This window comes from Athene noctua, chromosome 23 (genome assembly GCF_965140245.1).
Source record: "Athene noctua chromosome 23, bAthNoc1.hap1.1, whole genome shotgun sequence".
NCBI classification, from domain to species: domain Eukaryota; kingdom Metazoa; phylum Chordata; class Aves; order Strigiformes; family Strigidae; genus Athene; species Athene noctua.
In genome coordinates this window covers 7858110-7873985 of record NC_134059.1, presented here as the reverse complement: position 1 = coordinate 7873985, position 15876 = coordinate 7858110, and the positions used below count along the sequence as shown (strand labels likewise).

The 15876-nt window shown below is 50.9% G+C and overlaps 1 protein-coding gene across 2 annotated transcripts; it reads right to left on the bottom strand.

Annotated features, from left to right (window-relative positions):
• Positions 1 to 599: 599 nt before the first annotated feature.
• Positions 600 to 15754, bottom strand: TRAF3IP3 (TRAF3 interacting protein 3). 2 transcript variants are annotated; one of them, XM_074925288.1, is made up of 16 exons: positions 15617 to 15754; positions 12412 to 12770; positions 11011 to 11119; positions 10443 to 10500; positions 10196 to 10220; positions 9755 to 9784; positions 9403 to 9498; positions 5589 to 5660; positions 5181 to 5321; positions 4372 to 4509; positions 4002 to 4137; positions 3152 to 3214; positions 3014 to 3073; positions 2331 to 2482; positions 946 to 1218; positions 600 to 779 (listed from the first exon to the last, which is right to left on the bottom strand). In XM_074925288.1, exons 2-16 carry the CDS (start codon positions 12712 to 12714, stop codon positions 696 to 698), a joined length of 1740 nt encoding a protein of 579 aa, XP_074781389.1. In that variant the 5' UTR covers positions 12715 to 12770; positions 15617 to 15754; the 3' UTR covers positions 600 to 695. The 2 variants fall into 2 exon arrangements, with proteins under 2 accessions (XP_074781389.1, XP_074781390.1); XM_074925289.1 differs by having other exon boundaries at positions 946 to 1059.
• Positions 15755 to 15876: the final 122 nt, after the last annotated feature.

Genomic DNA, 15876 nt, shown 5'->3' with positions numbered 1-15876 from the left:
CAATCAGGGTAAAAGCTACTGTAAACCCCACACAGTGCAGCTCCAAAAGGGGCTTAAAACCCCTGTCTCTGTGGAATTAATGTGGTGCTGGCAGTGACAGGGAAGGTGACGTGACTGGGGGGACGCTTGGCCATGAGACAGGCTAGAAGAGCGGTGAGCTGAACTGGGCCTGGAGGTGGGGAAGTTGCTCAGGACAGCCAGTGCATGGAGGGAGAACGAGGGGACTGTGCTAAAAAGCCTCCCTGAGCTGGTTTTCTTTGTTAGGTATCAGTAGAGGTGGTCAGGATCGAATACCTCCTACTTTGTGAGGCAATAAATAAAGGAAGAGAATTTTGTAGTCCTTTCAGCTGCCAGGCATGAAAACCAGGGAGCTGGATCCCAAGGGCACAGGATGCCCCGTCCTGCTGTTCTGTCCATCCCGCCCAGGCAGCAGTGGTTGGGGTGGCTTTATCCCTCAGTGCAGCCGGGGGTGGGCAGCACAACCTTCAGCTGAGGCAGAATAACCGAAGCAGCCAAGGGGAAGGAGTGATCTCCCAGCATTTATTGGAGCTGCAGGAGTTTGGAGTGAGACCAGCTCAGGATACGAACCAAAAGGCAAGTACAAAACGGCAGACAGTGCAGTGTGGTGAGCGAGCATTGCTGTTGGTGAAGCAGAAGTCAGTTCCAGCGGTGAAGTCAGTCATTGGGAAGGTCCTTCATGGTCTGTAGCTTGCGAGGAAGGTGGCTATGGCCACCGCTGTCACTGCCACCAGGAGAGGGATCCAGTGGCCGCGCCGTCTCTGCAAGAAGCAAGTGTTACTAAGAAATAGGTGGGGAGAATCATTTTCTCAGCTCATCCCTAGCAAACATCATTCATCTTTCTGCACCGCAGAAATAAACGGGGGGATTTTTCCCAGACGGACGTGCAGCCTCGGCACCGGGAGCGGGGTGAGGAACGCCTCCCACCTGCGCCTGCTTGCTCTGGAAGCGGTTCAGCTCGTCCCGGCACTGGCGCAGCCTGGTCAGGCAGGAGCGATACTCCTCGCTCAGGGCCTCCAGCTCGGAGCGCAGGTCCCTGCACTGCAAGCACAGCAAGGGGCCGTTAGCCGGGGGGGTCCCCTCGCTTCCGTACGCACCGAGGGCGGCAGGGCGCCCGCAGCCGCTGCAGCGCTTCGCCCGCGCGCGGGCACTGCCGTGACTGGGGGGTTTCGCTTCTGCTCCCTCTGCCTCCGTATGTACCTACAGGGGACAGAGCAGGTCTCAGTGTTACTGGGAACGTCGTCACAGAGGTGATGCCTGGGCTCTTACCATCCCGTGACCTGCTGCCATCTTTCACATCACATGGAAGGAAAAAGCAAGTTATTTTTATGACCGCAGGTGTGCACAGATCAGGAAGACTTGTGGCAGGTTTTTCCTCTCAGTCTGAAATTGGGTGCTTCGCTGAGTGCAGGAGCAGAGTCCTTTAAACCCCCTGAACATGGGATGCACAGGACAAGTACCTTGATTGTGCTGCACGACCCCAAAACCCAGGGAGCCCCTTTTCTCTTGAACGGCCACACGGCGTGAGGCCCTGCTGCCTTCCCGGTAAGCAGCAGCTGTGGAAGGGGCTCCTGTGCCAGGCGGCTGCAAGAGCCACTGTGGGGGCAGCTGGGCCCCCCCCCGCTGTTCCCTTTTGCTGTGATTGTGCGTTGTAAGACCCTTCCCAGGTGATGCTGGGTGATGCCTGGTGCTGTGCTCAGCGGTGTGGGTTAGTAGGACAAGCTCTTCTCCTGTGAGGTTTGAAGCTCTGCTACGGTTAAGTTCTAAATCCTTTTTTATAAATCCTTGCTGAGTACTGCTTTAAGAACTGTGGGGCTGTTGGTTGGTAGAGAGCGTTGATGGGAAACAGGGTGTAAGAGGCTGGAAAGCTTTGGATGTTTTTTGAAGCCCAGTTGTAAGGGCATTGCTTTTGTTAACGGCCCCCTCCTGTTATTTGTAGGCCTTTCCTTTTCCTCCTCTCCTTCCTTGTGCTATTAAAGCGTGGCTTTGGCTTTTCCCTGTGAGGGTGCTGAGGGTCTCCCGTCCTGAGAGCAGCAATGGGTTTGCACGGACAGGGCTCTGCTGGCGCAGGCCTGGGCGCAGGGCTGCTGGTGCCTTGCCCCTGCACACAGATGCTGCATCAGGGTCTTAGGGGGGGCTGCTGTGAGGGTGAAAATTCAGCAGAGATAATCCTTACAGGAGATACCAAGCTTGGGTTACTTCCAGGAGCTTTGGGGTGTTGCGTTGTGCTGCTGCTGCTGGAGCACTTAACGCCAGCAGCTCGCTCCCCAGCAGGGAGCTGAGTCCCAGCCATGATTCCGTGACTTCCTCACCTCGTTCTCCTTTGCTGTAAGCTGGGATGTCCTTTTCTGTATCTCATCCTTCAGACTTTCTTCTCCCTCCTCCTCCTCAGGGCGCTCTAACAGAGCGTTTTGTTTTTCCTTGGCAGGAGTGAGAGGTGGGGTCTGCGTGGTGAAAACCTGGTCTAGAAAACAGTCAGGCTTCTGATGAGAAACATGTCCAGGCTTTCAGTTTGCTTTAGATCTTATTTACTCAGCACAGTTTAAAGATAATATTTGTGTGCTACATGCACAGCAGAAGACACAGGAGCTGTTACCACAGGCCTGCCTCTGCTGTAGCTACATGGTAATAATCTTTAGAGGAATATGTGTAAGTAGTTGCCAAAAGTGGAGGGAAGAAAGAGTTAAAATGTCTTTTATTACTTTTTTTTCGAGTACAGCTGTAATTGCTGTTATAAACTGGAATGTAGTTTGTTTGGAAAAAAATGGCATAGCCACCGGAGTAGAATTTGTAATGAAAGCTATTTATTTTTTCAAGTGTTTGCCATCATGAATACACTTAGGTTTTAATGTTAACTAGCAAAATATAATACCTTGCTTTGTGCAGCTTTAAAACAATCATTTATTCTAAACCAGTGTAGGCTTCTCCTAGAGTCAGGTCTAACATTCCTGTGTCCAGTGAGAGGAGTGCTAGGTGGGAGTTAAAGTTTGCTGACCTTTCCTTTGCACTGTCACCTCCTGAGTCTTCTGTTCGTTGGTCTGGCTCTGTATCAGGTCTGTGAACATAAAAAGCCACTGTAATTGTCCACAGCACACTGCAGGTCTCTTACTTTGCGTGCCTTTGCGTTACTTACTGTGCAAATGGCTGATTGTTGCCTCCAGTGTTGCCTTCTGATTTTGTTCTTTTTGCAGTTCATCTGAAATAGTGGTAGAAGAAAACGAAGTTTGGTGTAGATCTCTGTGTGTCTTTATGCAAGGGTGGCAACTTTCCCTTTCTTCACGGTGTAAAGTGGAGTGGATATTGTTGGCTACAGTGAACTTCTTTGAAGGGATGTGATTTTTAGCTGCTAATTGCCCTTTCAGTTTTGGCAGACTTTTCTAGTGTGCCTCACATTCTATTAATTTATAGCTTATTTTAAAGTTGTTTGTGTGAGACCTGTTATGAAAACAGAACTGCCACCTGTTTACTTTTCCTTAATTGTATTTTAAAATAGCCGTGTGAAGTATGTGTGAGCTTCCTTGCCTCTATCAGAATTGGTACTTTAAGACACTATTGGGATGTATTTATAGGCTGGTAATATCTGCCACCACGCAGCAGCACCTCAGCCAGTAACAGGCACTGCCTCGCCGCTCGAGTGGGCTGGCGTTGCTGCGTGCGATGGGTCTGAGAAGGACACAGAAGTCCTCGTCAAAGCTGAGGACTCATCTGATTTTTTTTTTTTTTTTTTTTTTCAGGTCTTCCATCCTTTCTTTTATAAAAGTCCCTTGACTTCTCTGAATTCCTTTAATCTCGTTGGAAACAACTTTAGGAGCCCCTTTGGAAACCAGAAGCTTTCATGACAAGCTGTGTGCAGCACAGAGAGAGCGAGCCTTTTGCGTGTGCGTACCTGGCTTTAAGGACCAGGATTTTAAGAGTATTTCCCATATATCCTCTGTTTGGGTGGAGAACAGACCCCCCCCCCCCCGTTTCCCTACTCACGATACCTTTGATGGCATCAATGTGCTCAGCCTTCAGGTCGTTGTCCTCCCGCAAGGCGCTGGCTCGCAGGTGCAGGGCGGCGTGCTCGCTCTGCAGGCTGCCCAGGGCCCGCCGGAGCTGCTCGTTCTGGGCGTCCGCTCGCTGGGGGCAAGAAGGGTCCCACCATCAGCCTGGCACCGGCACCGTGCCCCGAGCACGCGGCATCGCCGGCTCTCCAGGAACGAAGGGCAGCCGCGAGCTGAGCACTGGGTTGTCCGTGCGGTCACTGTGCTTCATCAGAAGGGCTTTATTTTTTTTTAAATATAGTGATCTCAGCTTGGGGACTTCCCTGCTCGCAAATCGGAAAACGTGGGCTCCCGTGGGGAGCTGACATACCTGCAGTTGGCTTTGCACAACGTGGAGGCTGTTCTCCAGCTCGGTGTGCGCCGTGGTCATCTTGGTCAATTCGGCTTTGAGCGTGGTGTAGTGCTCTTTCCAGAAGGCAAGGTCCTCTCTTGTTGCTGCCAGGTTTCTCTGGGGAGGAGAGCAAGGACCCGGGGGTGGGACGGGACCCACGGCCCAGAGGGGCCAGGCCGGCCTGCCCCGACCAGCATCTGCAGGCGCTGGCGTGAGCTGGGCTGGGGCAGCGCTGCCGCCTCCCGCGCCAGCGGTACAACCGGCGTGGGGCTGGTGCCATCTATGGACAGAGGGCTGGCGTGGAACCCCACTGCCCTGCTGCGGGAGGGTTTAGACAGCTGGTAATCTTGGGGATAAAAGGTACTTGTTGTTCTGAAAATACCACTTAGCGATTTGGTTTGACCCACGGGATACCTCTTGAGGAAAAAATCCATTTTCATATAAAAAAAGCCATTTCGGAAAAGGCTTCTCTAGAGACCTTGTGCCCTGGATGTGCGTGTGCATGGCTTGTTTTCTCCATGTGTGCAGAGCAGAAGGGATTACACTTAAAACTCCCAAACAGCAGCGTATTTCCCCAACTCTGCGCTGTTTGTAATAACCTGATGTGTGGCTCACAAAATGGGCACAGGCTGCTGCCGAGCTGCTTTGGACTCTGCTCAGTAGCTAAACAATGATTTATTATTTTTACTAATGGTAAGCTAGTCATTGTTTTTCCCTGAAATGTGGAGGCTCTTTGTCATAGTAGGACTGGATTAAAGCCAAGCCAGGTGTAAAACATGTTTGCTTACCTGAGAGTTTTGCAGCTGCTGCTCTGTTTGGAGTTTGTCCTCCAGCATCTTCTGAAGAGCCTCTTTTGCCTTCTGTTCATAGGTCTGCTTCTGGTCCTCCATCTCTATAAGGACCTTCTTCACACACTCCTTTGAGTAACTCTTTAAAGGAAGAATTAAAGTGCTTGAAGGGTCTTACCTGATATATTCCTGCTCTTGCTGAACTGGGATATTAGCACATCCAGAGTCTGTAAATGCTACTGGTAATTTGCTGTGAAACATTGCCTCAGCAAAGAGGAAAAATCATTTTCAGATCCACATCTAATCAGATTGCTTTAGAAACTGAGACCTGGCCTAATTATATGGTTCAGTATTTTGTTTTCATGCCTTTTTTCACCCACATGTGTTTCTCGGTGAATCAGACATTACCTGAGTGCAGGCCTGCAGCTGATTTTCAAGCGCCCTTAGTTTACACTTCAGTTTATCTTCATTCAGCTGACCCTGGGGGGGAAAAAAAAAACATTTGAACTGATGTGTGGAATCATGAACTATACAGTATGCCTCCAATGTTTTGTTAGCTCGTGTTTTGATTCACTTTCTCCCTTTTCTTTGTCTATAATACTGTGGCTAAATTTGGTCAAAGCCTTTTCAGTGCTTAGAGTCCAAGTAAGCCTTCGTGATCTCGGAACAAATGGGACACGGGGGAAGGAAAACTTCTGTGCATTGAAAAAACTGTCCCACGGCAGTTGTGCCGGTTACTGAGTGCAGGTACTTGCAGTGAGATGAGAAGCTGAGTGAGAGGATTTCAGGTTAGCCTGGCTGGGTCTGGCAGCTGCCTGTTCCCTGCCTGCTGGTTCCTCCCTGCAGCGCTCCTTGCCTCCAGCTCCGGCTGGGGCTGAGGTCTTGTCTTGCTGGTTCCCTTAGGAAATAGGTTGGGGCCGCGTTGCAACATCTAGCAGTTGTGCAGGGGGATAGAGGGCAACAGTGATGATTCATTTTCCTTATTATAATCTCCTCTCAGTGTTAGTCAGGCTTCTTAGGTTTTGTGAAACCAGACTGCATGCAAATTCAGATAAAATTTCTAGCAAAGAGTTCACGTAGGCTGTTTTTCCACCACCGATACTGAGAATGCCGGTATCCTCTCTGCTTGCTGCTGTTTGAAGTCAAGCTTCTGAAAAGCAACTCCTTGATGTTACAGCAATAGCTGTTAGACCCAAGCAAAACCAGATTCTCTGGTGCCTTTAGCACTGTTTAAATTTGCACAGAAGTAAGTTTACAGTCCCAAAGACTAAATCTTCCCAGTTCAATTGTTGGTACAAAGAACTAAAGAGTCTATCTTAGAAAGTAGGTGGAATTCTGAAAAGCGTTCTTATATATGAAATATTATGCCTAGTTTTCCTCTGCAGTTTATTTTATTCTGCTCTCTGCGAAGGTTCACGCTGAGGGTGGTGGTAGTGTTACGGCTGTTGTGCACAGATGTAAATGTGCAAAGTACAAGGCAACGGAGCACCGGGTCCTTCCTACGCTTCAGAGCAGAAATGTGCTGGCAAACTCCTTTCATGGAGATGCAGTTTATAAATTGGCAGAAGAACGCAGAGTATAAGGATTTCCCTAAATGGAATAAGCTGTCTGTTAGGGCTGTTACCAGAACAGTGTGGCAGCGAGGGGTGAATGCGTGCACGTACGTGGGAGGGCATAAGAAATTCTGCTTCTGACCAGAAACATTATGTGAGCAAATCTTGGTCAAGTCCTTGTGTTGAAGAAGGCCCTTATGTACATGAAAGGGGCTGCCTTGAAAAACAAACAAACAAAAACCTCACCCACAACTGAACAAAACAGCAAAAACCCTGATAGCCACCATCATCGGATGGTGGTTTTTCCTCTTGTGCAGTGACACCAGCGACAGGGTTTGAGCAGCCCCTGAGGATCCTTCCACTGCGCCTTGCTGGGGGCTGGACGGAGGAACGGATTAGAGCTAATGTTCAAAATATCCCTGTTCTTATAAATACCGGCTTTGAGTCCTCTGTAGCCCCCTTCTTCAGAGAGTCTGAGGTTACCAGAATGGGCAGCTTCAAAGCCTCGCGAACCCTTTGCGTTTCTCTGCCGCTGTCACCTAAGCGCCATGTAGGTATTTTAAACTGGTTTTGGTTGTCCCGTGATCGGTGAATTATCTGATACTCCCCTTAGTCATTGTCATAGCAATAATAAATGCTGTTTCTGGAATACCTCCAGTTTGCCCAAACATGATGCTTGCACTAGAAAAATAAGTCCATATAGTAGTCGTAATGCGCTGGAAGTGACAAAGCTTAAGCTTTGCGGAGCTGCAAGGGGCTTCCAAAAGTCAAGCTCAACTTCAGAGGTCAGGAAGGGAAGAAAATATATCAAAGTAGCAATTTTCTTCTTTAAGAAGAGAACAGCTTTAATATAATTACTCCTAATAATCATAACAAACTTATTTAGCTTCCTTCATCTGGCAGCATCTTTGGATTGACTAAGCAAGTTTTACAACAGATGGGGGATTTAAGGTACAGACCTATGGTAAGAAGGTCTCTCAAATCAAGAAGTAAAATCGTGGGAGGGGGAAGGAACCAAATGCTTTATCCCTTCAGTTTAGTGACACCCCCATCCTCCTGCCGAGTATTCGCTTGCTCCATCAAGCCAGAAGCTCCCACGCACAGCACCTCAAAAACGACTCTGTGGCCGTTCCAAGAGTTACTGCCATATTGTTCCGTGTATGCAATAGCATTTCTTTGAAACCTGAATTATTAGAAAGGATTAAAAAAGCTGCTGCAACAAGCATTTGGCATCTCACCTGGGCCTGGATACGGGCAACCAACCATCAGTTTCCACAGCACAGCGTTACGGTGTAGGACCTGTCCAGACCTCCCGGAGAAGCCCCTTGCCCCCAGCCCGTCGCCCTCCACGCAGGCAGCATCTGCCTCGTCTGCCCCGTTGGCTCCAGTGCCAGCGACAAATTAATTTTTAGTCTGATGAAAGGCTGAATGCAAGAGGCAGCAGCAAAGTCTCTCTTCTGTAGCAGAGATAGCAAGAAGCAAAGTGCACCCACCTGTTTCTAATCTGAGGTTTCATGGCTACTTCCTGCAGAGTGTGCCAGGGTGTTTTTTCCTGCTCATATTATTTGAAGAAGCAAGCGAAGGCGGAAGTTTCTAACCACAGAACATCTAACACAAGTTTGGTTTTTTGTATACCAACTCACCCAATCACTCGCTTTTCTGCCCCAGCAGAACTTTCAAACCACTTTTTTAATGGTACAACGAACTGTAAGTTAGTATTCAATTTATTAATCCTGTATAAAACTTGTCACATCTTGCATAAAATGCATCACTTTTTTTTTTTTTTTTACTTTCTGATAGCAAAAAGCATGGGCCCTGGTTCAAGTGCTGCCCAGAGGATTTTGTTTGAGCTGTGGGAAAATATTTTGATGCAGGGCCATGATTCAGCAGAGCACCTCAGGCTGAGCATCGTGGTACTGGGTCCCCTGCCCGGTGTCTGCCTGGGAGCCCGGCAGGGAGGCTGCGGGTGCTGGGCGGGGTTTTTTAGCTGTTCCCAGATCAAGACACAGTCTGTCTTTTCCCCTATCCAGTGTGGTGTTTGCCAGCACTTGGGTGCACCAGTTTGGTGTGTCTAAAATTTTTATTTTTGGCCAAAAAGGAAAAATTTCTTCAAAATATTTGAAACTTGTTTTGACTAAGAAAAAAACTTGGTGGAAGATGGTTGTTTGGGCTTATTCCAGTTATTTTTCCCCACTTCTGTTTGCTTTTTATTTAAGCAAAAGCAGAAAGGCAAGCTTAGAAAAACCCTGAAAACCTTACAGAAGAAAAGAGTTTTGTGCTTCCTGTTGATTGGAAAGGAAAGTACGTTTTGTAACAATCTTGGGGGGCGCAAAAGGGAAAAGCTTCAAGCAAAGTGACCCCTGAACTTCTGTGTTTGTGTTCAACACTCCCTAAAAAAGACAAGTGACAGTGAGGAAGGAGGCAGGGCGGGCAGCAGCTTGCAGGTGAGTGGTTCCACGCGATGTCCTGTCTGCTAGGAGACAGCCCTGCACCTTAAACCAAACATTTCCGTGCCTGTACCACGCCGAAGCCAGGCAGAGCGGAGCCCAACTCCGAGAAAGAAGGGGAGACCCGAGGGGTGCTCTTGTTCCGCACACAAGCCCTGTCCCGCCGAGGCAAAGCCTCCCCCTGACCTCCCCCAGGAATCGCCTCCTGCACCTCTCTGGTACCTGCCAGGATTTTTCTGATGCTTGCAGCAGCGTGGAGAAAAGCTCCTGCAAAATCACCATCTTCTGCTTGAGCAGCAGCTCGCGGTGCAGGGCCTCCTGCAGGGAAGGGGAGAGCTGGTCAGCGGGGCCCCCCAGAACTGGTGGGGATAGCCTGGCTCCCCCCGCCAGCTCAGCGCTTCAGCCGCTCGGGGGGATTCAGACAGGTCTTTGGGTCCAGTGGCTCATCCATGGCCACATTAAAATTGGGCCTGTAACACCCCTTCATTTAATAATAGTCGTAATTTAAAAAGTATTGTTGTACTTCCCAAAGACCTGCTTTCCCAGTGGGCACTTAACGCTGTTTGGTACCTACCTTCAGGTAGTTGGACAGCTGCACCATTTCCTGAAAGGGAAAGGGCAAATGTTTAAAAAATAGGATTTTTTTCCGTTTATAAACATTTTATGAACTGGCTACAAAATTCCAAATATTTTGAAATAAAACTGAAGTTAACAGCCTATATCTGGGTGGAGGAGGAGAGTCTGCTGGGGCTTGGTTGTTTTTCCCAGGGAAGTGAAAACATTTTCTGCAGGATTGGAGTTATGGCATCTTTGCCGTGTAGTGTATCACATCAGGGCAGTTACTGAATGGGACCGGTTGACATGCGTGGGACAGAAATCCCTTCTCCTATAGCAGCAGTGTCATCATTTTTGACATTACAGAAATCTAGCACTGGTCAGTGTCCTGGTCAGAAATTTTAGGAACTGATTTCATCTGCAGGAGTTCAAGGCTAGTTACTATCCGTATTTTGCTTACCTTGTTTAAAACTGCTATTCCACAACTAAAAATAAAAAGGAAAGTGTGTTACTGAGGTGGGTGCGATGTGGGGGTCTGCAGCCGTCTGTGGCTCTGGACACCGGCTGCTCCCCCCAGCCCAAGCAGAGTTGTGGGTGTTTGCACAGCGGAAGCTTGTGCCGAGGTGAAACGTGTTCGGGCCTTGGAGGCTGCTGCACCGTGGGTATTGGAATTCACAGCCCGGGGAGGGAGGGGAGGGCCGGCTTACTCTGTCTGCTGGCTTGAGTCTTTAGCTCCTGCACTGGGATTTGCGAGGGTCTGGGTGCCTGTGAAAGCAAAGCGAAAGGATGTGAATGATCCCCCCCATCCAAGGGGCTGTGAAATTCTGTTTGGGTGTCAGATGGCTTTGTTCCAGGATGGAGAGCAGTTGTTCAAGTGATATGACACAGCAGGGACAAGAGGCAAAGAAAAGTCAGGACTTTCTGCAGGTGGGCAGAGTGGCTGAAGCTAATCCTCCGGCCTGAAGTTGGCCCCCAGCCCCCTGGGTAACCCGGGGCACTGGCAGGGAAGCCGTGGGGCAGAGCATCTGGTGGTTAAACTGTGGACTGGGCTGGTTTATCCCTCCATGGGGAAAATATCCTTAACACCTGCACTCTGCAGGGGAAACTCAGCCTGGGATAGTAAAACTTCACACAGGGGTGGGGCTGCTGGTGGGGGAGCTTGAGTTAGAGGGGAGCTGTCAGCTCGTGTCCCGGAGCACTCGACGGAGGCTTGGAGGTGGGAGGGAAGCGCCACGGCTGCTGTTGTGCTGGGAGACCCGAGCATCCCTCGCCTACCTTGGGTGTTCACTGAGGCACCTCGCCGGGCCATGGCTTCTGCTGAAATGTCGAGGGGGATGCCGAGACAGCAGTGTGCAGGGGGAAACGTGGGGCAGCTCCACGGGTGCTGGAACGAGAGGGCAGCCCGAGTCAGCAGCTTGCCAAGATGGGCTGTGAGGAGTGGAGGGGAAGGGGCTGTGGCTGGGTCAGGTGTTGTACCTGCGGTGACGGGGTGAGGAGCATCAGGGAGATGCCAAGAGCCCATGGCAGACCCATGAGGATCCGCTGCTTTGACTGCAGCAGCTCCAGAGCTCCGTGGGGAAGTGGGAGAAAACCTTCAGGCTTCTGGGGGTAGGGGCGAGGGGAAACGTGGCACACGCACACTAGAACAGGACAGAGAACCCCCCCAAAGTGTCTTGAGATCTTTTTGGAAAAGATGGAGGACTTCTGGTGGCAGGGAGCTGGGTCCTGACCTGGGGTCTCTGCTACCATTTGGCTGCCTTGGAGCGGGGGTACCTGTTCTGCACTGGCTTCCCCCTGGGGCTGGGGGAGCAGACTGCTCACCCCACTTCCCCCTCAGCCTCCTGCCCCTTGTTACTGCTGCAAAAGCAAACAGGGGAAGGCACTGCCTGGGCTCCGTGCATGTAAATGCTTGTTCCAGATTCCTGCTGTCTAGCAGGCGATTAAACCTGGTGAGCCCAATGGCAGCAGGAGCAGGTGATCGCTCTGCACGCTCCTGCGCTGCAAAGGGGGCTTGAGGCCGTGTCGGGGGGAGTCGTCTCGTGTGCGGCTGCCTCTGCTCTCGGGGGTTAGTGAAGCCCCTGGGGTGAACTCACGACATACCAGGGGAATTGTTCATTTTGCAGGGGGTATAAGTTTGGAAGGAAGTCTGTCTGGCTCTGGGGTTGGGGCGTTTTGCATGGCATCTCTCCACAGAGGGTAGTCAAGGCAGCGAGCCCCTGGGTGACGCTGGCTGTGCAGCACGGGGTGGGTAACGAGGACCGGGGAGCCTCCGAATCCCGGCACCCTTCCTGCTAACCGCGCAGGGGATGGAGGCAAGGCGGGTGTTCAGAGCACAGTTTTCAAGGGTTAAAAATAATTCGTGCAAATGCAAAACTGTAATCTGGCAGCTAGAGTGGGGAGTTGTGCTTGGAGGAATGGCAGAAAAATATCTATCTGGTTCAGGGTTTGGAAAATCCAGAGGAGCACTCTGGTGAGGGGGTAAGTGACAGCGTTTACCCGTGCCCAACTCTGCAGTTCATAGGGAAATGCACATTTTTCTGTGCGTTCCCCCCTTTTGGCTGTACTTCGGCTTGGATCCGGACGCTGTTGTGATGGGTGGACAGGCCGTGGGTGCTTTTGTGGGCACCTAGCTGGAGCGGGCAGAGCGCTGAGCTGCGCTTTAGGGACAGGCGTTACCTGGAGCAGGACGGGCGGCCTCTGATACACCCGTGAGGAGCGATCCGGGGGGGCGCGTGCTTCGGGCTCCTGTCCCAGCACTGTCCTTCCAGCATCACTTGCCAGGTTTCTCCTTCTCAGGAACTCCCTTTGCCGGGGGCTCTGTGACGGCTCCTCCACTCCCCTCCCGAGGTGGCGGCAGGTCGTCGCGTTGTTTCGCCGCCGCAGGTTCTCCCGCGTCTCGTGCCGCCGCTCGCACTTCTCATCGTAGCTCTCGTTGGCGCGCCTGGGCCGCGGCCGTGCCCTCTCGGGCTGGCTGATCATGCTGGGCACAGCTCTGCCCGGCTGCGACCGCCCCGGCTGCTCTGGGGTCCTCTGTCCTGATGAAACGGGGGGAAGAGACATGATCTGAGTTAAAACTCATTATTTCGGAGATTAAATCAATGTGAGGCTTCAGATGCTGATTCTGGAGTCCTCACACAACGGATGCAAGTGGAGCTCCTGGAGAAATGTGTTGCCCATGAACTCGTGTGTGTTGGCTGTGTAAAGCACACCGCGCTGTTCGTGCTCCTCTGTCGGGTGGGTGCTGACCCGGGGGACGCCCGGAACAGAATTTCGAGCAGTTAATGCAAACTCGTGAACTTGGCCTCGCTACCAAGTAATGATGCTTCCACTGCTTCCTCTGGGAGAATTCCTTTCCTGATAAAATAAAATCCCTCTGCTACAGCTCTTTAGCCAACCTAAAGAAAACAACGGCAACACAGGAAGAGTGGTAACTGCTCTTTCTGCAGTAAACTTTTAAAGTGTGCATTTCTTTGGCATTTTTTTTGTTAGGTCCAAATAGAGTGATGCTGTGGTGTGACTCTTCAAGCAGTGGCATTCTGTTTCTTAGTGGTGGTTGGCTGTTCTGTGTGCACAGAGAGATCTGGAGCGGTGGAAATCAGGGATTGGGCTTTTCTCTTTCGTTCTGTTGGTTTTTTTGTTGTTTTTTTTTTTTATTTCCCAGTGGAGTATCTAGCTAAGTCCCTCCAGGTCGGAGCACAGCCGCGCTCTGAAGATCACAGCTACAGAGTGCTGCTTTTTCTTACCTCCTGGTTGCTTCCCCCCTGCCCAGCTCTTGGTTCGGGCGCTGTGTAACACTTCACTTGTTCACCTTCACTCCTCCCGCAGCCTCGCTGGCTGCAGCCCTGGGTCTGTGTTAGCCAGGCTGGGACTTGGTTCCTTCATTGCAAATACAAGTGGAGTGACCGATGGTTACACTTTGGGATTAATTCATTGTTAAGCTGTGCTCAAGAACTGGGGGCTCTCAGTGGTACCAGTTTGCCTCAGGCACAAATTCTATCTCTGTTTCCAGGGTCTTTGTGGCCCAAAACAAGGCAGTGGCTTGACCAGAGGAAGAGCTCCTCCATTTCAGTACTATTGCACCGTCTGCATCCGCATGCAGGGCGTAGATATGAAACCTCCTCCCTCCTGCTGACTCCTCTGAACAGTTGCAAGCCACTGGTGTATTGGTTTTATACCGGACTTTGGTCGTATCGAGTGTATTTGGGCCTTTGCCTCTGCATCGCTTGGAGAAAGCTGAGCAGTAACTACCCCCGACCCTCTTCCTTCCTCCCCTTGAGCAAAAGCTGTGTCACCCGCTCCTGTCCCCTCGCCCCATTGGCAGCGAAGAGGTTTGTCCTCCCTGTGCACATCTCCTGGATGTTGCTCGGAGGGTTCCTGGCCCTGGGGGCTCAGTGGGGGGCTGCTGTGGCTGGTGTGGGGCTGTTCTCATATTTAGTAAATCATGTTAATGTAGGAAGGAGGGGGGGGGGGGGGGGGGGCAGGACTTTTAGTCTCTGAAAATTCAGATTAAATGTTCTTCAGTGTCAAACCACCAAAACTTCATTGGTCTCATTCTGTCCCAAGCAAATAGGAAGTTGTTGAGTCGAATGGGATAAAAAATGGGAACAAGTAAACCCCACTTACATCTATAATACTTCCGTGCTTTTCAGTCTGCGTTAAAATCTGCCCCATCATTCTTTTTGCTGTCCTCGTGCTAGCTGTGGTGTACTCAAAGCTCATTCCCAGTGTTGTGTTTTCACTGTAGGGGCTCCCTTTGGAGGGAGAGTGGTGCTTTTGGGGCAGTCAGCTCTTGCTGTGGGCAGGGAAGGTGCCAGGACGCTGCTCCCAGTGCTGACCCACGTGGGATGTGGACTTAGACCCCCCTGAGTCTGGCACTTGCTTATGTGCTTTTATTAATTTTTATTTGAATAGTCTCAGGAATGCTTCAGAAGCCGTTCAAATTTTAGCTTAAATTTACTGAAGGATCCCAACAGTATTTCCCTGTTGACATGTTTCTTATCATGATACGCTTACAGCTGGAGGAGTCTGGGGGTCTAAAAGGCTGAGTGGGTTATTCCCATGCAGGTTTTGCCTCTGTACCGTAACAGCCCCCCTGTGCCCACGCAGGGCCTTGCCTCTTGGTGCACACATGCTTTCCTTGGCCCAGCGAGGTCTGGCCAACAGCTTCACGCAGAGAAATGCGAGTTGGGGATACACCACACAACGTGCTCCCTTGAAGCTGGGCACGATCCCCATAGGTTGGGACAAAGTGTGTATCTGTAGCCAAACTGCTCCCAACTCTTCAGGACACTATAAAAACATTTTTCAGCTGCTTTTTCTAAAATTCAGAAAGGGCCCAACTGCACATTCAATCTGGACCTCAGATGTCCTGCATGGTCTCAGCTCATGTAGCTCTTCCCGTCAGGAATAGCTCAGCCCCTCTCCCACCTGCGCTGCCTCTGGGCTGCCCAGCCTGTCGCCGGGCATCCCCAGAGCTCTTGTAACAGCCTCAGTTAACAAAAAATGCACTTTAAAGCAAGGTAAAACATAGCGAAATACAGTCCATTACTCACCCTGAGCTGAGCAAACTGTTGAGGCCTTCTTGACAAGCTAATACTTTATTTCCTCCTTCTGTTACCCCAAATTATCCTCTAATTAACAAACATGTCCTTTATCTTTGCTTTCCAAGCTGTTATGCTTCTCGCTTCAAGGGAAGCAAACAAAAAAAAAAAACCCAAACAGAAAGTGCTTCTTGTTGGTTCATGTTACAGCCTCCCAGTGTCAATCACGTAGGCTGAAAGCAGGGTGAAAAAAGAGGAAAAAAGGTGCACAGTGCCGCTGCTAGCACGGCAGCCTCTGCTCCCCTCCATCCCTTGCTGGCCCCGGTGCTGCGGGCACTTACCTGGCCCCAGGGGTCCCGTCCTACCCCTCGGCTGTCACAGAGGAGTGGGGTGAGCCAGGGGTTATCAGGCACGAACACGCTCCAACTGCCATCTTCGTGCCAACCACCTCATTTTGCTGCTCTCACTCTTTTTCTCGCTCTGTAAAACAGGAAACGTTGCAGCGCAGCCGAGCCCCGGTTCCTGTCTGTGCTCGCAGCCCGGCTGCGGGGTGCAGGGGCCCAGCTCGTGGAAGGATTTGGGTTATCTTGGGACCCCAAAG